At 44.8% G+C, this 22,210-nt stretch overlaps 2 protein-coding genes across 6 annotated transcripts in view; both read right to left on the reverse strand.

The window, feature by feature from the left end:
* Positions 1–540: 540 nt before the first annotated feature.
* On the reverse strand, positions 541–10,930 carry LOC146182506 (adenosine deaminase-like). Its single transcript, XM_084576007.1, has 6 exons — positions 10,780–10,930; positions 9,866–10,125; positions 9,277–9,449; positions 5,102–5,346; positions 4,169–4,295; positions 541–750 (listed from the first exon to the last, which is right to left on the reverse strand). Exons 2-6 carry the CDS (start codon positions 10,026–10,028, stop codon positions 652–654), a joined length of 807 nt encoding a protein of 268 aa, XP_084432133.1. The 5' UTR covers positions 10,029–10,125; positions 10,780–10,930; the 3' UTR covers positions 541–651.
* Positions 10,931–15,977: 5,047 nt separating this feature from the next.
* Positions 15,978–22,210, reverse strand: part of LOC146182507 (adenosine deaminase-like) — a 45,336-nt gene continuing 39,103 nt past the window's right edge. For 4 of the 5 annotated variants that reach the window (XM_084577632.1, XM_084577633.1, XM_084577630.1 and 1 more), the window contains exons 5-8: positions 21,831–22,003; positions 20,485–20,729; positions 18,734–18,860; positions 16,739–16,927 (exon numbers count right to left, since the gene is read on the reverse strand). In XM_084577632.1, the coding sequence (XP_084433758.1) occupies positions 16,829–16,927; positions 18,734–18,860; positions 20,485–20,729; positions 21,831–22,003 (644 nt within the window). In that variant the 3' untranslated portion in view covers positions 16,739–16,828. Of the gene's footprint in view, positions 16,263–16,738; positions 16,928–18,733; positions 18,861–20,484; positions 20,730–21,830; positions 22,004–22,210 lie in introns of those variants that run through there. The other variant, XM_084577631.1, reaches the window with a different exon arrangement.

A 22,210-nucleotide genomic window follows, 5' to 3' on the forward strand; every position in this document is an offset into this window, starting at 1 on the left:
TGTCCTTTTTGCGGAAACCGCGAAAAAGTTATTGATTTCAAGCCAGCGGTAACATCCCAGAGCGCCTTACTGCTTTTACCAAACTGCACCGTGCAAAACGGGATTTACAATGTTGAATTTAATTCATCAAATTGCGGGTGAAGTTGTGGATGCCCCTATCTGCTGCTGCATTTGCCGGAACATACAAGCATGCGAAAACTAATCTGGACACACTTAAAACTTGAGGAATTCGTGCGCTCGTTGCGTATATAGCCCTCTCAGGCAAATATCACCGGCTCCTTCGGTGATTGTTAAATTTGTAGTCCCCTGGGGCTCTTCTCGTAGAGGCTACAGTTTTTTTTTTTTTCATTTAATACGTGATAGCGGTGTCAATTGTTTCTGCAAGCCACAATTTTACTTTTGCCGCAATCAGCTTTGTAAATGTGATGCCGTGGTAAGTTTTCCGGACACCGCTACACCAAATACTCTTATCGAATTAGGTGACCGAGAAATGCCTCACTCAACTTAACGTAGGTAACAAAATAATTCTTGACCCCGTCAATTTTATTAAAATCAGCTCTCTCACTATACAAATCAACACGTGCTCCCAGGTGTGGAAGTTAATATAAGGAGGGAGGGGGGGGGGGGGGAGGAAGTAAAAAAAAAACTTTTCTACGCAGACGTGTCCGCATGTATGAGGCGTTCATACTTGCGCTGTAGCTCCCATTTTTCATCATCGGGTAGGAAGGATGCAGATATGGCCGAACGGTTCTGCGCAAAGAAGACAGAATAGATGCCATTAGTCATAAAAAAGGATATGCGTTCGAGACCGGCGGTGCGACGGCTTTTTACTCCAGACTGTATCGGTGGCAGCAGCATGCTTATATCGATTGAAGCCACAACATAAGTAACGTCGATCCAGCCGTTTACGAATTTTTAATGTACAAAAAAATGGGAAGGGATGTGATGCTTTGTAACGAGATTCTCTGAGAGTTGGTAGGTTCCCACCATAAGGTCAATAGGGGACTTGCTCTCACAACGCGGCAGGTGTGCGCGGGCTGGCTGGTACTTGTCGATGTGTACAAGTGCAGTGACTGTTTGCTTTTTCTGTAAAACTTTGTCAGGTGTATTGTGGAAGAAAATAAAGCGACATCCAGTCAGAACAGCGGGGTATCAGAGCAGTGATCGTGTGTAAATGCTGGTGTTTTATAAATACCCAATCCGCCGAAATACTAGAACCTACCGCTAGATACTTGGTACTAGTGTTTTAAATGCAAAAAAATATTTCCAGGCATTAATGTCGTAATAGGTTCTAGGGCTCCATAAAGCACCTTTCGCGCTCGCATCTGGGTTCCAACAGCCGCCGTGAGATCTTTGCTGCTAGGGCACCTCGATGCTAGCGTCGCTTTTAAATTTTATCTGAAGCGATGCTTATATCTCTCAGCATTATTACAAAGTTCGATACCTCAAAGATGTGAAAAAGCCCCTTTCCGTAGACATAGTTTTATTGCGTGAAGCGTATGCAGATCGATCGTTCGAAAAGCTGTCGGCATCGTAAGTATAGTAGTTGTCAGCACCAGCGTGTCGGAAATATTCGTGCAGGGGAATATTGATTGGTTGACAGGGTTATAACGTCACAAACACTTGACCTCGTGTGGGAATTTCAAACACCCCACATTCAAAATAAAGCTATGAAATATATTCTACAATATAAATTTGCCACAATTGCATGGGTTTCCAACTCAGGTCATCTGCATGCCAGACGGGCACTCAACGTATATATCATGAAGGGTTTCTTGTTTTCCTTTTCATTGATTTTATCTCACAAAAACAACAGGCTGGCCGATTGGATCTTCATATCAGACCTATCCGTGAGCGTTTTGGAGATTCTGTACTACGATAATCGACGTTTTGAAAACCCAGTGATGTGCACCTGGGTTATTTATCAATGTATTGGAAAAAATTATCAATTTGAAGTTTCTATAACTATTTCTATTGCATGGAATTCGGCCGATTTAAAAAAATATATATGTCACGAAGGGTTGTTGGTACGGAGCGTGTTATATGGGCACCTAATGAACGCGTTATGGTGCGTATGACATACTAACGTATGTTTTTTATGTGTACTGATGTCACAGGAATAATAATGGTCAAACTGCAGATGATTTAAACTATAAAAGATTTAAGAATTCGCGCACTTAAAAGGTCGTGTTAAAGGCGCTGCTCGTATACTCATAAAGCGAAGTTTAGGCATTCGTTATATATATATAACGATAACGAATGCTTAAACTTCGCTGCATAAGTAGACGAGAAGCGCCTTTAACACGACCTTTTAAATGCGCGAATTCTTAAAACTTTTATAGTTTAAATCATCTGCAGTTTGACCATTATTATTCCTGTGACATCAATACACATTCAAAACCCACGTTAGTAAGTCATACGCACCATAACGCGTTCATTAGGTGCCCATATAACACGCTTCGTACAAACAATCCTTCGTGACACACACACACATATATATTATATATATTTTTTCCTTTTTTCAGCGCAATACGCATCTGACGCGCTGAACTGTTGTTCGAAATGCAAGTAAAGCAGATTTGTAGAAAAATATTGGGGAGAACGTCAGTGGCTTCCATGAGCGGCTCTTCTTAAGACTTCTCTTTCACGTCCACTTACCCTTCAACGACACGCACGTTTGACACTAGCTTTATCACCAATCCCTTAATTTGTTCTTCTGTTATCTCGCAAATACTTCTTAGTGTATACAGACAATAGGTGTACCACACATTACGTGGCATAGATACAAAGTCTGCTATAACCGAGCAATCGAACATTATTGTGAGGCCCAATTGTAGCATATGTCTGACTCGGGATCCCAAGAGTCGAGTGTTCGATTGATATGCCCCAATTCAAAAAACGTATCTAAAAAAAAAAAAAAGATAATATTAAGCACGTGATTCCGTATGCAAGTTTTGGCACAACCGTTCTTTGTGAAGCATTCAAGGGGACGTCATGCCGTTTCGCTTGCCCTTTAGAATTCATCTGCCAGTCAAGCTGGAGGTTTGCTTGTGACAGGGATTCGAAATAATGACATCTGTACCTGCGGGTGTAGGTAAAAACGTCCCCGGAAAAAAAATGTCCTCGGAAGATTTAGCCGGAAAAATCGTCCCCGGAAGAAAAGGCCCCTGATCGAGGAAGCGGCATCAAGGAAAAAATGTCCCCAAGGCAAAAAATCGCCATTTGAATGGATCGTTCCGGAACTCATTTCGCAAAACATTTATCCGGCGCCAAGTTTCCCAGCTCTTTAAGCAGTCAGGACTAATTGAGAAACCTACAATTTGCTAGCTGAACTTGTAGTTTTCGGGAGCCACCTAAGGCAGGAGGGGTCACTGAAACACCCTCGCAGAGGCACTAGTGGCGGGCCTCTGCTCTTTCGATAGCGACATATAGAATTCTTGCCACACTTCCAGTGGTGATTGGTGGTTTTGTTCTAGGGGGCCGCTGTTGCAATACCAGACCACACGACGACAGTGCTGTGCAGGTCATGTCACAAAACATCACATTACAAAACAGTTCGACCAATTATGTTGAAGCACAGAATGATCCAGAGAGGCACTTGCCTTCGGGCAGTAATTTTCAGACATCATAATTATTTTTGTTATGAACGCCCCGCATCAGTATGACTTAAAATTCAAAGATTTAAAGTAATGTACCATAAAATATTGCAGCACACCACGGGGAAACGCAATCTGCGCCTTAGAGCAATGAAAAGTACACAACGTAAAATTTAAAACGGCAAGAAACAATGGAAACTAAATACAAACTAGATCTGAGCTAAAATCATACGAGAAGATGCAAAACAAAATTAGTAAAGGCCAGTGACGGTAAAAGCAATTCATCACTGGTTGCTTTACTGCACGTTTAATTTTACTGACATTTTTTCCAACTTGGCAAATGGGGAATTCTTTTCTGGGGACGTTTCTTCCGCAGCCGCTGTCACCACCGCCACCACCAATACTACCACTACTGCTACCACGGCTACTACTACTGCCGCTGACGCTGCTGTTACTACTACTACTGCTACTACTACTATACTACCACCACCAGTCCACCACTAACACTCAGAATCAGTGGAGAAATGATTGTGAACGAGAACGAGAGAAAGGCTTATGCAGTGCTTTCTTACGCATCGTATAAGGTCTTCGTACGTGAGGCCGAGATTAAGCGCCAGCCGGTATTCGTCCTCCAGCTTCGTGTGCGTGATGGTCGGGTTGTCAGTGTTGAGCGAGAAGCTGGCTTCGTCCTGCCGAAGTCTGCAGTCGCGCCGATGCGGACAAGTGGGTCAGTAGGTCACTTTTGATGTGCTTAGTGCTGGCACTAAGCCCGATGTGACGCGGTATAGGCGCACGACAGTGTATAGCTTCAGCATTAAGTTATAGTATAATGTTAGAGCCAGTCGCCAAGAGCGCTAGCTCTAGAAGCGTAGGCTCCCGGCCTGTGCGTAGTGGTATAGCTGCTGTCAACAGCGCTTCCGTAGCTGTCCGGTCGGAGCCCTGGAGTATATAGTGCGATGAGGAGCGGGAAGCAGAAGTATCACGTACGTTGATGGAGGGTCACCTGTATGCCTCGAAAAACAGTACACCAGCTAGTTCCAGGATCGCCATGTATGTCCGACCTTCGTGTTAAGGAGGGCCTCGCGTCAGAAGATCCACCGAAAGTTGGTGCCCTTGAAAGAGCGTTCTGACAGCGGACGGCCCCGCTGTCCCTTTCACAGGCAAGGTTAGGCATCTGACAGGCAACATACCCAATTGGGCGTCTGCTCTTGCGAGACATAGACTAAGGTAAGCTTAAGCTCAAAGCTTAGGTGGTCTTTTTTAACGGTCAATTGCACTGAAACATTTTGTCTAAGGCTTACTATGTTACATGAGAGTAGCTTTCTGGAAGTTTGTACCTACTCGAATACATAAAGATAGCCGAAAGTCGACGCCAGTTCATGCCATTTGGGTTTCTTGTCTCTGTATTTTTTACACCGTGCAGTCAAGGCCCACGCATAAACCAACTAGACGGACTTTTGAAAACTGCTCACAGAACGTCGCGGTTGAGGTCCAGACCAACGTACCGGAGGATGGGATGCTCTTTTGTTCCGTGGTCCACTCCTCCAGTGAGGTAGCTGCTCGTCGGACAGCACTCGAAGTGGAGACCCGCTGCCAGCGCACTGCGATATGCGTCTCCACCCTCGGCCACGGCCCGGTATCCGTGCCCTATACGTTCAGCGTGCAGCTGGCGCACTGCTCGCAGCACGGTGCCCGGGGGTCCGGCCTCGGCCGCATGCGCGGTCCTGTGCACGCCGCAAGAGACGGCACGCTGCACAGTCAAGAGTATGGTTAAATTGGTGGCTTGTTACGGCTGATGTCTTCGAAATCTTCGCGAAAATCTACTCGCGCCGTTGCTTAGTGCACTTGAATCTTGATATGGCATGTGCAAGTGAAGATTTAACTTAACGAGATAACCCATTGGGTTTATAACTGCTTCATGAGTTGCTATAAGGGGAATTGAGCCATATGACATGAAAGGGCTGCTAGTGGTCCCAAAAGTTATTTCTTATGAAGACAGTGTTCCCTGGTTTCTGCCATGGGAAGCGTGATTAAATTAGAAGAGAACAACATGCTCCGTTTACTTATGTCCGGAACTGTGCAAAACACACTTCAATGGACGGGATATATAGCCGGTGCAGATATAAAGCTACTCAAGCGCGTTTCAATGTTCTGCCGCATCGGCTCATTGTGATAACAATCATTTGGCGCAGTGCGGTAAATGCTTTTCGACCTTCTGTAATCACAGTTCTGGTGAAGTTTTCTGGTCAAACACTGTTTTAAGAGGCTTCGCGAACAGTAACTAATCACCAAACTAAACACAGTTATATCAGAAGGGAACAGTTGTTAGTACAGCTGTAAGTAGCTTACCACCTCTAAAACCAGAAACAAACATCAGGACACTATGATGCAAGGAAGGTAGGCTACAGGTGCAGACGGTCTAAACTAGGTTTGAATGAGCGTGAAGGGGTGATTGTTGAAAATTCGATTGGAAGTAATATATAGCCAAAGGTTGCGTTTCTTCTCTTTTCTTTTTTTTTTTTTTGTTCACATCCACTAGCTCTTGTGGTTTAATGGCAACCGAATGGCCAGGGAATGTGTTCTAGCTCAATAAAAGAATATATATATATATATATATATATATATATATATATATACAAGCAGATCAATCAAGGGGAAATGAGGGTGCTCGTTATAATACATGAAGGAAAGAAGCCAACAGTCGGCGAGGCCAAGGAAAGCGTTGGGGATGGTACTTTGTCTTTTTTTTTTGTTAATGTTTACTTGGATAATCACAGAAATTAGTAATGTAATCTGTTTAGGGGAAAGATAATTAAACACAAAGTAGAAGAAAAAACAACGTGCCGATGGTGGGATCCGAACCCACGACCTCCGAATAACGCGTCCGGTGCTCTTCCAACTGAGCTACATCGGCCGCTGTCCCCCCTGCTACTTTCTTGGGTATTTATGTTGTCTGTATACGAACCTTGAGAGTGTTCACCAGCGCTTGAAGCCATAGGTAGCGTAAGAGGGTTCTAGCACAGCTTTCGCCCTCGCTCTTGATCACGTTCTACGTGACGCTGGCGGTACCAAAGGACGTCCCACGTCCGCCGCTATGGCTGAGGGTGGCGCTGGTGAACACTCTCAAGGTTCGTATACAGACAACATAAATACCCAAGAAAGTAGCAGGGGGGACAGCGGCCGATGTAGCTCAGTTGGAAGAGCACCGGACGCGTTATTCGGAGGTCGTGGGTTCGGATCCCACCATCGGCACGTTGTTTTTTCTTCTACTTTGTGTTTAATTATATTTCCCCTAAACAGATTACATTACTAATTTCTGTGATTATCCAAGTAAACATTAACAAAAAAAAAAAAGACAAAGTACCATCCCCAACGCTTTCCTTGGCCTCGCCGACTGTTGGCTTCTTTCCTTCATGTATTATAACGAGCACCCTCATTTCCCCTTGATTGATCTGCTTGTAGCTTACGGGGGTCTCGGTTCTGGCAGTCTTGAAGCCATAGGTAGCGTAAGAGGGTTCTAGCACAGCTTTCGCCCTCGCTCTTGATCACGTTCTACGTGACGCTGGCGGTAACAAAGGACGTCCCACGTCCGCCGCTATGGCTGAGGGTGGCGCTGGTGAACACTCTCAAGGTTCGTATACAGACAACATAAATACCCAAGAAAGTAGCAGGGGGGACAGCGGCCGATGTAGCTCAGTTGGAAGAGCACCGGACGCGTTATTCGGAGGTCGTGGGTTCGGATCCCACCCTCGGCACGTTGTTTTTTCTTCTACTTTGTGTTTAATTATCTTTCCCCTAAACAGATTACATTACTAATTTCTGTGATTATCCAAGTAAACATTAACAAAAAAAAAAAAAGACAAAGTACCATCCCCAACGCTTTCCTTGGCCTCGCCGACCGTTGGCTTCTTTCCTTCATGTATTATAACGAGCACCCTCATTTCCCCTTGATTGATCTGCTTGTAGCTTACGGGGGTCTCGGTTCTGGCAGTCTTGAAGCCATAGGTAGCGTAAGAGGGTTCTAGCACAGCTTTCGCCCTCGCTCTTGATCACGTTCTACGTGACGCTGGCGGTAACAAAGGACGTCCCACGTCCGCCGCTATGGCTGAGGGTGGCGCTGGTGAACACTCTCAAGGTTCGTATACAGACAACATAAATACCCAAGAAAGTAGCAGGGGGGACAGCGGCCGATGTAGCTCAGTTGGAAGAGCACCGGACGCGTTATTCGGAGGTCGTGGGTTCGGATCCCACCATCGGCACGTTGTTTTTTCTTCTACTTTGTGTTTAATTATCTTTCCCCTAAACAGATTACATTACTAATTTCTGTGATTATCCAAGTAAACATTAACAAAAAAAAAAGACAAAGTACCATCCCCAACGCTTTCCTTGGCCTCGCCGACTGTTGGCTTCTTTCCTTCATATATATATATATATATATATATATATATATATAAGCTATAATATATAATATATATATATAATATATATATATATATAATATATATATAAGCTATAAACCAGCTATAATATATATATATATATATATATATATATATATATATATATATATATATATATATATATTATAGCTGGTTTGACTACCAACCAATGTAGTGTCGCGGGAAAGCGTCCAAACCTCGGCTTTCATTCCACCTTTACTGATATTTCAACCTAAGTTTGGGAATGGGCCATCCTGATTTCGAGGCCCGGTCAAGTGTGTTTAGAACGTGGGTGAGCGCGCTTTTGGAATTCAAATATTGAAATGCGCACAGTAATATTTGGGGGTGGCTAACTCCATTAGTCAAACAGGTTCTCACCTTAACGCACCTCAAAAGGGCACTGCGGTAACGGTATGTTTGACGTCTATATTCAATATAAGTTGATGAGGACGGCGTCACGCGATGCACTGCGCGAAAGAGTGGCACTCAAACAAGCGGTCTGATCAGCTGCGACGATAGCTTTTAGGTTGTGTACTCTCTTCTCACGAGATATACCTGGGCACTAATAAATTCAACCCTGAGTAGTAGTAATAATAATAATAATAATAATAATAATAATAATAATAATAATAATAATAATAATAATAATAATAATAATAATAATAATAATAATAATAATAATAATAATAATAATAATAATAATAATAATAATAATAATAATAAACTGGTTCACAGGAAAGGAAAGGAGTAGCATCTGTCACACTTGTTTCTGTGGGCACCGGAACCACGCCGTAAGGGAAGGGAGATGAAGGTGGGATCGTTAAAGTAGAAAGAAAGAAAGAAAAAGATGCAGTATATGTCGCACTTGTTTCTGTGGACACCTGAACTGCGCTGTAAGGCAAGGGAGGTAGGTGGTAGGGAAAGTGGAAAGAAAAAAAGAGGGGCCGTAGTGGAGGGCCACGGATTAATCGCTACCACCTGGGGATCTTTAACGTGCACAAGCATCGCCCTGCACACGAACGCCTCTCCGTTTCGCCTCCATCAAAAAGCAGCCACCGGCCCGGCGGTCGGGATCGTACCCGGATACTCCGGCACAGTAGTCGGGCATCTTAACCACTGCGCCACCGCGGCGGGGCTTGTTTGGCTGTTGCTATGTTAGGCAAGCAAGGTCACTTCAAGGACAAGGAAAGCACAAACCTGAGTTCGGATTTAATCGGTCGTGGAGTGGCTTTAAAACACACCTGGAACGTTTCGATGATGAGCGGGTGGGTGACCTCTTCCCCGTACTCGCCAGTGTCCCTGAAAGGCGTAGCTGTCGACACGTCGCCGGGACGAATCACGCCGCACACGTCGATGCCCACCACTCCCCGGCCGCTGTACTCACGACAAAGCTCCAGGACCTCGGCTGAGGCCTCTGCGGGTTGAAACGCGGTTGTCACTGACATCACTGGTTCTGCTCAGTCGCATCCTGTTCTCAACACTAAATAGCCCACAGACGTTATGCATTTTTTTAAACGCTAAAAAAAAAAAGAAAACGATGCACATTGCCATGCACGTGAAATCTGATGAGGATGTGCAGTACGGTCCACTGTTAAATGGAACACGAGGCTGCGTTGCCGCGCTTTACAAAGCACTCCCGAGAGAGCCAGCGAGAAACGATCGTGCATGCGCAGTAAGCACGGCTCTTCCCGAACATGCCGTCCATAATTGCCAGTGGTCGGCGGCAGCGCTTTGCAAAGTACTTAGGTGATCTTATGTTTTCTTTAACAGTGGATGGTATTGTACGTACAATATTTAAGTACTTAGGAATTTTTCGCTCAGTTGGCTGACCTGGCATGCCTCGGAGGCACGAGAGAATGAGCCTCAACTTGGCTCCTGTCTTCTCCTCGGCCCTGCGAAGTCCCTGGAGAGCAGCATACACCACGTCTCTGGCGCTGACCATGGTCTCCGGCATCCCCTGCCAGCGCAGAACGGTGCTAGAGGCGGCCAGCATGTGAGGGGACAGCAACAACTCGCTGTACACCACTCCCTCGGAGGCCTGGTCTACGCCCACCTCGTACGCCACCCGCTCCAGGGCTTCTTTGTCTCCGCTTGGAAGAGGATTAGGAGGCGCGTTACCCAATGCTCGGGCTGACGAAAAGAACTAGGCATACTACAAGTGACTTTTGACCACAAAGGAATGCTACATCATATGACCGAAAAAACAAACTAATCCATTGAAACCGATGTTGGTCGAAGTAACGAAAGACAGCATTCCTAAATAAATTCTGAAGAGTCTCAGCTCACTATTTAGCAAAGGAAAATCTTGCCTTTATTCATAACAAGATGTGCAAAAAAAAAAAATAAATCCCGAAATTTGGTTACGTTCAGATGTGGTATCAGCGTCAAACAAAGTTGACTAACTCAGTAATAATGTCATTTTCTCCCGCTTAACAGGTTCAATGATTGTTAACTGAAAATCATTCCTCCAGTTTCCTGCGGAAAGTTTTCCTTTAGCAGACAGCTGCAGTGAAAAAAGAAAAGAGCTGAAATCTTTCTTCTTACGTATGTCTTATATCATAAGCGGGGATGGGAACATCCGTATACGCGGTTTCTTTTCTCGGTGGATTCGTCTCTCCATACTGGCCATCTCGTAATGGCATTTTCTAGGTTTCAAGGCAGATTTATCTAGAATCTATAGTGACATTCGATTGACAGATTTAAACATTTCTGGGCCATATTGTACAAAGATATGGAAAACTTACACAACAGCCTTAACGAAGACGAAGATCTCTTTGAGGTAATTGGCCAAAGTGGTGCCTTCCTTGGGCTTTGTTTTCTCCCGAATATCTTCAACACTCTTGTAACCCAAGTCCAGACCTTTGTTTCTGTTGTCAATCAATCAATCAATCAATCAATAAAGCGGTCAGTTCGCGAAGCGATTACTTCATAATTGAATTATTCATTCAATCAGCGTTTTGCGCGTGTTGTGTTCTTTTGCGGCGTGCAGCATTTCGTGTTTGCAGTGTTTGACTAAACTCACAAAATAGCGTGGTAACTAGTCTCTGCACTATGTCACATGATTACATCTAATTTCTTAACGATTTGGTTTGAGATTAAAATGCTCTGTGAGGATTCCACTTTCAAGATGGCATTCTCTATGGACGGTTACCGCTATGCAGTTAAAGATTAGGCGAACAAGTGGGCGAGAGAGGAGGGTATTCTCGTTCTATGAAATAGGGAGGCAAAGGATTTGTGAGCGGGGTGAGATCTAAATAAAAGAGCGACATGCAACGCTCTTTAGTTTTCCGCTTCATAGCTACTATTTACCTGTTTACAATAGTCTGAAATGGCCACCCACGGATGTAAAAGAGGGGTGGTATTCCAACGACGCGAAACTTACAGCGCCTAACAGGTGGCTACTGCTGCCATGGTTAGTATACAAGGCGCTTACTCCTAGACGTAAAACCCCAGAGCAAAACTAGAGTTGTGAAGTACTTCCAGCACAATATGTAAGTACATAGTACAGCAGTAGACGCGATGAGAAGTTCTGACGTCAAATTACTTTTCAGCATGAAAAGCGTGAGAGCAGTTAGCCATTCACAGGAAAATTTTGGCACTATCGCGCATTTCATGTTGCCGCGAGTAAGCTTTGCTAGACTTCAATGTGCTTGCATCGCTTTTTTTTCTGTTAGCGTTTCTATATCGGAACTAGTAATGTGGACCTGGTTACTCAACTGTGTCAGCTCCCAGATGGTCTCGTGGCGAATGCATGAGTCCAAGTGACTGTGCAACTGAATCTACACAAAACGGAACAGGAAACTGCAGTTGTATTTAAACGCAGTCTGTGCATCAAGCCACGGGAATGCATTTTTAAGTGGACCTGTAAATGCTGCATTTTTGGCGCCTTCCAAAAACTAAGTTCACTTTAACATCAGCTCAACACTACTATAATATCAGAAGCTTGTTCGGAAAGTGCGATTCGCACGATCAACAATAACATGTCACCTTGGCGTAGGTCGCTGCATCGGGAATAAAGTAGTGCTTCAAACATAAACGCTTAGCTAATGAAACGGAATAGCGGATAGCTGTGGTTTCTCTGTGATATTGCAACCTTGGGAGAGAGTAAGTTGTGATTGGCGACCTATATTGAAATCGTACCTTTCCCAAAACGAAACCCTAGCGATTCCATGACTGACAGAAGAGGGCAAATACGGGCTGGTTGGTACATGCTTAAGAATCGAGTAAAACGGCGCTAGGGGAGACGAAACACGTGAACGACAGACACATGCGCTGACTAACAACCAAATGATTTATTGTTACCTGTGAGGCAGCAATATAAAGGAAAAAATAACGAGAGAAACACAAAAAGAAAACACAAAAAGGAATGCGCGCAATCACATTACCACATGAAAAAAGTAAGTCACTGTATCGGATAGTCATATTCTTTAGGGTTATCGATGGGCTGCTGATGCAGGTGCCTCTTAACTTTTCTATATTGGAAGCCTCGGAGATAAGCCTGGAGGTTTCATCTTTGTATCTGGCGATGATGGTGGTTTCCTTGAGTTGCGCTTCGCAGTCATTACATTCTGTGCAATGGATGGCAAGGTAGTAATGTGGTAGCGCGCATTCCTTTTTGTGTTTTTTTCTGTTTCTCTATTGTTATTTTTCCTTTATATTGCTTCCTCACAGGTAACGATAAATCATTTGGTTGCTAGTCAGCGCATGTGTCTGTCGTTCACGTGTTTCGTCTCCCCTAGCGCTGTTTTACTCGATTCTTATCTATGACTGACGTCCATTCTCAATTGTAACTTCAATATAAAGAAGAAGAAGACATAGCCCACATAATGGTGCCTTTGCAGAACGATACCCGGCCAGTCCATTATTTATATGAAGATGGTCTTGCAGCAATGCTCGCGATTTATAGAGGGAACACAGGATAATGTAAGCCTCTCATTAGGCGGATTGATAAAGTAAACATCATCTTTGAAAACAATGTTTCAACAAGTCTCTAACTGTTCTCCAGTAAAAAAAAGAAGAAAAAAATGTGGCTCAGCTTACAGGGCCCTGAAATATTTACACGGTTCCAAATTACCTCTCAGTGACAGAGAAATTCGCGTACAAATTTCAATCCACGTGAACATGAACTTTCTTGTTGTATATATCGCGCAGGCTTTATTATAATCTAGAGTACAGCATAAGGTCGGCCAAAATTAAACAGCTGCGTCGAGAATAGACCCGCGTGTTGAATGCCTCACATGCTGCTGGAGCGCACACGTGTGTTCCAGATCAAAGGTGACCGACCGGGGGTTTCCGGATCAACCCGAGGAGCAAACGGCCCGACGTGACTGACAATGCGCGAAAGGGACACGTGGTTCACGCTTGCAAGTACGATAAGTGCGGATGAGGCTTCATACAAAAAGAATAATTTGAATAAACCGAAAGCCTGCGCGGCATCTTGTTCCTTCTACACTAAAAGTAATGACTGGCTAGATTGCTACAATAGTTCTCACTTAAATACAGTTTCCATCCCATCTACACTTCATACTCAGTGCAGATCCATCTTCGTATGAAATGTAATCATAACTGTTCATTGCATTGGTGAGTTTGCCGCAAAACTTGGTTAAACTGGGAGTTTGAATCACAGTGGAAAATTCACGTGGCCTCCAACGCGTGCATCTTGATCGTACGTTCTCTCAACAAACTCGTGTGCTCTACAAATTTCACCACACACACAAAAAGAAATATATACATACAGAAGTTATTAACGACTTGCATGGAAGAAAGCGACTTAATTTTGTCTCTATGAAACGCAAGGCTACATTATTGGACCATCGCGCAGAGGACAATGGACTCGACTTGACTCCGTTATTGCAGCCATTAAGGTTATGTATATGGACGACGCTGTTAGCACGCACACACGCGCGCGTACACACACACACACACACACACACACACACACACACACACACACACACACACACACACACACATATATATATATATATATATATATATATATATATATATATATATATATATATATATATATATATATATATATATATATATATATACACCCACAGAATGTCCTTCAGCTCCGACGAGAAAAATGCATACCTTGTACTTGGGCACGTCCATTTTCAGAGGCTTGTGTTGTGGCAAGTCTGTGCGCGCTGCAGTCGCACGATGTACAGCTGCAACTAGACTGTTGTAAAAACAACCCACAGCTTCCTGCTGTCGTTTTTCCTCGACCCGTCATCTGTTGCTTTTCATGGCATATGGTTTCCTTCCTTTCCATGCTGTTGCTGGCTGCATGTTCTTTTTTTTTTTTTTTTTTTTTGGGGGGGGGGGGGGGAGCTGTGTCTGCATGCGGAGATAACTATAGTTGACTCTGGACGTAACTGGTTTACTGGTAACCTTGTTTTGCATTGCTTATTGCGCACTGAAACGGACACTGAAGACACAGAGCGCCCCTACCTTGATTTCTCTTTTTTTTTTTCTTTTTACCGCATGCTGATAATAGAAATTGTCACATTTTATGCAAAGAAAACCTTTCTGAAATGGAGCAGGAATGAAAAGGGGAATAGTGGCCATAATCGCTTACACGAGTGGACTCAATGTACAACGCTCAATATGACTTGAAACCAGCGAGCGTGTCACCTCACCTCAGTGTTTTCCGGAAGCATGGTGGGACCGGCAGCGGCGCGCATGAAAACTAAGTGGAAAGGTTTCTGCTGTTCCATCAGCCAGGTGCATCCCCTGTGTCGTTTGCTCAACTAAATCCGAGCTCGTTATTAAGGCGAAAGAGTGGACAAAGTGTGTCCCGCTTTTGCAGCTTCTGATTGGCCGAGGCGGTCCCTGCCATCTGCAACGCCACACTGGAACGCGCGCCAAGGAACGCCACGCGACAGGAGCGATGGTGTACCGTCCAAACACACTTGCCGGAGAAAGTGTGATGATACTGCGCCTTTCCTTTCCTGTAAACCGATTATAATTATATGTAGCACTGCAAGGAATGCCGACAAGAGGCTAATGACGGGAGGAAAATTATAGGATCGGAAGGGCTTTGGCCATCCTCCTCTTAAGAGACAAAAAAGAGACCCTCTAATTTTTTTATCACAGGAGCAGAGATGTTTAGCTTTGCTGAGGCAGATGTCATACTGGTGGCAACAAAATAAACGAAGCAAAATCAAGTGCGACATGCATCTAGCGTTCGGAACGCATGCGCCAGCGATGCGATAGCGCAATGTCATTTCCAAGACCAGAAGGAACAGGGGAGAAGGGGAGGTAAACGGATCGCATTTTCCTTTCGTTTTCAAGCGCGCCGCTTGTCGGCACGACCATGCTTCCGGGAAGCGCTCCGGCCACGCTGTCTGGGGTCACATTGAGCGGGATAATACTGCGTCAAGAATATTTATATGCGAATCACTGAGGCTCGGCCACATCGCAATACAGTTGCCGTCAGCAGTGATTGCTCAGATGACCTTGACGACGTCATCAAAGTCACGAGTTTCAATCGTCTGGAGGAAGAACAAATATTTTGAACTTCAATTTTTCAGTCATATGTGTCCGTTTTCCTGCTTAAAAGGGAAGTCAGCAAAGCCGGACTAAGTAATGACGTTTTGTTATAAGGACCAAAGATGAAATAATTCCCTAATGTCCCCTTTAGGCTCTCCCGGTATCGTTCATGAGAAGCACTTTGTTTTAATGTATTGAGGTATTGATATAAGGTACTGAGTTACGTAATGCTGGAAATTAGTTTTCCGTGCAACGTTCTGGATATCTCGCGTACTTTGGAAGTCAATTTAACATGCATTGCTATCTACCAGAAACAGTATGTTTTATTTTATTTTTTTCAACAGTGAGACTATTTATTGCGGTTGCTTCTACAGTGCGCAACAAATATAGCTCCTTCGTTTGACTAAATGAAGCCCGTAACAATGTCCTTCAGCTTTAACATGTAAGTAACACATGAAAACATGTCTGTTTTTGTTTTTTTTCATAACATTGCGATACATTTTGGTGTGTTTCTCCGTTCAACTTTCGAACAGGTGGACAGGTGTGCCTTTCTGGAGCGAAGTGTCGGAGCCTTGCTCATGGAGTGGCGGGCATAAGATGGTCTGCAACTTGGCGGCCACAGCTAGTAGCTTGAGTGAAATTCTTGTTTTTCTCAAATCCGTCACCTTGGCCACTCGCATTTTAACACGACCACGTTAAGGCTCTTCCATGCCACGCTTGGTGCCAACTATAGAATAAAACATGAATTTATTCAATCAGTTGGCAGCTTTTCGGCAAAAAAAAAAAAAAAAAGAGGGGATGCTTAAGGTGCGCCTTTAAAACTACGACACGGTAGCGTAGCCTACCAGCCCACATATAAAGTCCCGCTCTAATCATGCCCTATGAACATGCCTGCGTGACCTACTCGAACTTAAATGCAACGCTCCTGACAGGCTGATTCTGATATGACCCATATGAAAGGAGAGGCCCGACTTGGCAGCTTCTGCCAAACGTAATGTCAGGAAGCCACGAGTCCAGCCACTACGCAACAATGTCAGCTGCCAGATACCATCTGCGAGCGCCAAGCTCGTCATTTTTCGCTCACAGCCCAAACTCCGGCTGACGGCCGCTGATGCCGGATTTTCGGTGAACGGGGACTTTAACGACATGTCGTTAATATCTGCTGAGACCCCATCACCGACTGAGCTAAAAAACAAAGCTATGTTTTTGCAGTTAAATCCCTTTAATGCAAATTCGTAGAGAGATGCTTCCGAATGTAGAGATTTGTCCAGAGAGAATGGACTGCCTTCTCTTCTACGCTGTCTCCGCACTGATGGTGAGGCGGTCGTATTTTTGCTGCAGTTCCCACTTTTCGTCATCAGGAAGGAAGGCGGCGGATATGGCCGAGCGATTCTGCGCCAAGAGAAAATACAAAGAAGACGCTTACTAGCCTAGCGTGCGAGACAGCTCAGGAGTGCAGAAGGATCAGTAATGTTCGTTTTTGTTGTTTACTCGACACAAGGAGTATTGTACGTAGCAGCAACGCGCTCATTTCGACCCAAGCACGCATGCTATGACACAGCAAACCAGCACCACACTAGCTCTTGACGATCACATTTCTGCAATGCTGAGCATAGCTGCGATGAATGCAATGCAGAAATTGGGGGAACACTTATCCGCCTTTAAGGGTCTGATTCATCGGCGTTAATGGCTCCCATTTTGAGTCCTCGTTCACGTGCACACACGTGCTACTCGCTAAATCATTGATGCCGTAATCTGTGTCTAAATAATCTCACATATACTTCTCAGACTACCTAAAATAGGCATAGAGCCCCCATTTTAAGCCTATCGGACGTACCAGCGCTGCCTAAGGGTAGCGGTTCGGACTAGGGATTCAAGGATCCCGGCAATTCCCACATCACCCTCCCATCTCGAAGGAGCTGCATTAGTTGGCAGCTCCCATTAGTTTAGCCATGTAACATGGCCTCGTGACGTCGCACGACCCGCCTACCAATCAATGCCCCACCATGTCACCTAACTTTTGCTGGATGTATGCTGTATTTTTTTTTGCTTGCAACACCAACGCCTACATCGATAACTATGTCATTAATGTTAATGCAGTCGCCAGCTTTTCTGGAGTATAGGGCTTTTAACGCTGTTGGATTGAAACGGTAAATGTTAAACGATAAACGATAAATAAATATCTCCAACTGAAGGGTTTCAGACAAGATGCGCGTGTTAAGGTGAAAGCTTTTGCAGGCTCATGAGCGTGGACAGGAGTTGTGCGTCCGCGGAGGCTGTCACACCCTCATCGTCGAGGAATGAATTGATTGATTTAGTGATGGTTAAAAGAATGGTTGTAGAGGCAGAGGGTGAAAATATGTGTCTGTTCGCAAAATTTCGTGCATGTGGAGTAAGTAGTTAATTAGAGCCGAAAAATCAGTTCGACGTCAAAATAGCCAGGGACGTCGATATAGTGTGCAAACGTCAGAACAGCCGTGGACGTCGAAATTGTGCAAAAACGTTGTAAAGCTTTCATGCCAGGCCTCGCCGTTGTGTTATGACTTCGAGCAGTCAGCCAAGAGTAAAAGAGAAACAAAGAGTGTGACCAAAGAAAGGAAGAAACAACTAAAAGAGAAAAAGCAGAAATAGTAAAAAAAAAGGAGCAAAAAAAGTAAAAAAAAAGCAAATAAGTGAAAAGGCGGCAAAGGATTGCCGAGAGTCGCAGGAAAGGCTTTCGCCTTACAGCAATCAAGGGAGATCTAAGGGCCTCCAACGAATTTTTTATGATTCAAGATTTTCCGTATGGCCGCAGTCGCACACACAAAAGAAAATAGAGACTGCCTCCAGAAATCAAAAACTGCCGTCAGACTTCCTCTATTTGCGGAGCAGAGCAGTGCAAGTCACAGAGAGGTACAGGGCGAGTGCGCAATAAGCCTTGTAGCGCCATATTACTCTCTACAAGTATACTGTAATCTACAGAATCGGTAAAATTTGTATAGAAGTCCGCTGTGAGTGTGCTTCTGCGCCTTGCCTATGCTTGTATACATCATCCACTCAGAGCAGCGGTAGCTACAGACGCAGTACATGAAAAGAACACCTCCGTAAACTTAGGAGCAACATAAACACGAGCATCTGATCTTCACAATCCGGCATTGATTTTCAGACACTGCTCTCTTAGCGCAACGTATACTTGCTCTGAGAGCAATGCACCCTTACGCATTGCAGCAGGTCTCGAGGCGTGAGGCCTAGGTCGACGGCCAGGCGGTACTCGTCCTCGAGTGTCGTGTGCGTGATCGTCGGGCTGTCTGTGTTCAGCGAGAAGCTGGCTCCGTCTCGCCGAAGCCTGCGGTCGCACAAAAGCACCCGGGCGCAAAAACATTAATCTCTAGTCTCTTCGCAGAAGCTCGATGCGACACGAGCGCGCACTGCTCCAGACCGCACGGCAGTGCATTCGCAGCTACCATATCGCTGCCGCCAGTCGCATACACAGCACTTCCTTTTTTGTTGTTGTTGTTGTTGTTGTTCTTATTGTTTGAAAGCGAAGAAACAATAGAATGTCCTCCTTAGTCTTCTGTTGCATGAGAGAGTCTAGTTTAAGCATCTAAATCCTTGAACAAGTCATTCTAACCTTCACGAAGTGTCTGTAATACCTTACAGGAAGAAATTCAACCAGAATTTTTCGCGGCAAAAATTTGCAACATCACCAATGGAAATCAAACTGCGAGCTGAAAGTCCCGCGTTAGCGACGCTTTCTTGAAATGTAAGCAGTGTTGCAAACATTACTTTCTTTGCTGCTTACCTGTACGGTGATGTTTGTGCAAGACCGTTGACTAGTACTCTTTCGTTGTCTGTGCAAACTTCCGAGTAAAAAATTAACTGGGCTGAATCAAGGCCACCTAAGTCTAAAAGTTTAGTGTAAAAGTATAGAGCCTTTTAGTTTAGGGCTACCTCTGACTGCCACCACCTACTGCTACCAAGCAAGCGTCAGTGCGCATGCGCAGATCACCCTGATGACGACAAATGGTGGCACGTTCTCGTCAAATGCCGGCCGACTCGACACGCAGGGACCAATCAGCGCATGCTATGCTGGCAGCGCGCGGTAGCGGTAGACGGCCGCGTAAAAACTAAAAGCCATATGTGTGAGATTACAGGGGCTTGAATTAACGGATTACGGATAAAGCAAATAACAGTGTCTTCACATGAACTAGTATGCACAAAATAACGCGAAGATGGGGACCATCAAGGCTGCAGCATCTTATCCTTAAAGCTGAGACTTAAGTGCCACCTTTATTTTCGTATTTCTTAAAACGGTCTTGGTAAAGCCGTCTTGGTCTCGAATGCTCGTTAGTTTTTCGTTCCTGAACGTGGTTAGTGTTTGTGTTTCTACACACAATTGCTTCGCACAGTCAAACTGAGCAGACAGGTCAAGTATAGCTCGAAACCAGGTAGTTAAAAATTACGGTGGACACTTAAGCTCCGCCTTTAAGGCTAGATGCCAAAGCGTTCAGAGAAGCACAGACGGGAAGTCTGTGCTTCTACATGTGGTTCCCCTTATCAGCATATATACCGGGTTAAGATAAGCTACTGTGTCATCCAGCTTCCGGTCGTAGCGACCATCCTGCTTTAACCAAACCTTATGAACGTACGCCAGCGTGGGGTAGCGTGCGAGACTTGACATATGGGAGCACTCGAAGGCTGATTCCTTTCCCACCTTAGCACCTCAAAAATGTGCGACCCGAGTAGGAAGCTCCTCCCAGCTTCTTCATAACGTATGGAGGTCTCGTTAAGTCGCACAAATCATCGAACAATCAGTAGTCAGCCGCCATCTACCACCTGCCAGCACCATTCCTGCGATTTTTCGCCCACAACGCCGACGTCAACACCGAATTTTCTGCTATAACGAATCCTTTAAGGCCATCGCGTGAAAACGATTCGCAGGGAGTAGCGGAGCACGTGAGGGCGTATACCTGAGTACGGGGTGCTCCGTCGTACTCTGATCAATCGCGCCGCAGAGATAGCCGCAGGTGGGACAGCATTCAAAATGGACACCCGCCGCCAGCGCCGTCCGATAGGCTTCTCCACCTTCAGCCACGGCCTGGTATCCGTGTCCGATGCGTTCAGCGTGCATCTCGCGCAGTGCTCGCAACACATTTGCCGGAGGTCCGGTCTCGGCCGCATGTACTGTCCGGCGAACGCCACAAGAGGCGGCATGCTGCGTCACCAAATGGGACAAGGAAATTATTCATGCTCGGAGAATATTAATGAGCATTTTATTAAACCATATATATTAATGACAATCCATTCATGTATATCTGTTTGTACAAATTGATCACGTGGTCCTTCCAGCAACGTTTCTTGTGTTCTTTGTGATGTATGGCATCATATGTAAATCTACGTTGGAGGCACTTAAATAGAGGAATTTAGCTTTTCGCGCAAACTGGTCCTGTGGCGCTTACCAACTAGTGTTCTTGTGCGGTTGATGATATATATATATATATATATATATATATATATATATATATATATATATATATATATATATATATTGGAGTACCGTATTTAGAGGGATGCATACTGATACTTCTTCGATGACAAAAGGGCGCATTTATGCAGGTTCGAAACCTGCGCTTATCGATAATTGATGATTGACTGAACAGAGTAATCCAAGACGAATAACACACTAAAAAAAAAAAACGCGCAGAATTGAGCGCTGGTGGTCGCTTGTGTTTCTCCTTTTGTCCTATGTATTGGTTAGCTCTGTTTCCGTGTCCACCATTGGACGCGCCTAATGCAGAGAAGTTTAAATTAGAAGGAGAAGCTCTTGTTTTGCCGTCACACGCCTGAAAGTCATTGTCTTAAGAAAGAACAGGACTCCGTGATCGCCGTTTAGAAGTGAACAGTGAATAACGGTATCGCCTTCCAAGACTCATGCGAGAAAGAAAGGCAACTGTCTGTACGTGCTGTCGTTTCCTCGCAAAATCGGCCGAATGACACGTGCTTCTTTGTTCAGTTTTCAAGCGAGGGTAACCTGTTTGTTGCAAGAATGCATTAAGATTTAAACTAACTTGAGTGTACAATCAGTGCCTCTTTATATACCGACTAAACAGGACGAGGGAAGTGTGGCTGCCTGTCGATGCACTCTTCTTCACTCTTGCTAATAATGATGACGACCATTTCGGTAACGTCTCGTCATATATGATATAGTATATAGCCAGCCATTGCACTGCAATTGATATGCAGGCAATATTAATATGGAAACAATCGCCCCTTTCACGCCACGAGGTGGCTGCTTTACGATAAGCATTTGTATTACCTGGAACGTTTCGATGATAAGCGGGTGGGTGACCTCTTCCCCGTACTCGCCAGTGTCCCTGAAAGGCGTAGCTGTCGACACGTCGCCGGGACGAATCACGCCGCACACGTCGATGCCCACCACTCCCCGGTCTCTGTACTCGCGGCAAAGATCCAGAACCTCGGGCGCTGCCTCTGTAAGATGAAGTGCGGTCGTCACTGACGTCACTGGACTAGTGCAGAAACGCGCCGTCTACACTATCTGAAAAAAAAAAAAAAAATTGTTTGGCTACATCAGGTTTTACTTTTAAACTCCGATCAAAAAGTCATTTCCTTCACGTCTCCAGTTACAATCAAATTGGGGAGAAATTTTAATTTCTATTTCCTCTACAATAAATGCGT

Source organism: Amblyomma maculatum, chromosome 8 (genome assembly GCF_055883805.1).
Source record: "Amblyomma maculatum isolate TAMU_Amacu chromosome 8, ASM5588380v1, whole genome shotgun sequence".
Lineage (NCBI taxonomy): Eukaryota > Metazoa > Arthropoda > Arachnida > Ixodida > Ixodidae > Amblyomma > Amblyomma maculatum.

Excerpts from the sequence above, each read along its gene's own strand:
- LOC146182506 (XM_084576007.1), bottom strand. The coding sequence starts at position 10,028 with ATGCTGGCCGCCTCTAGCACCGTTCTGCGCTGGCAGGGGATGCCGGAG. Across the intron at positions 5,347-9,276 it reads TCATCATCGAAACGTTCCAG|CGTGCCGTCTCTTGCGGCGT; the intron begins GTGTGTTTTAAA and ends TTGACTGTGCAG. Across the intron at positions 751-4,168 it reads ACGAAGACCTTATACGATGC|AACCGTTCGGCCATATCTGC; the intron begins GTAAGAAAGCAC and ends TTCTTTGCGCAG.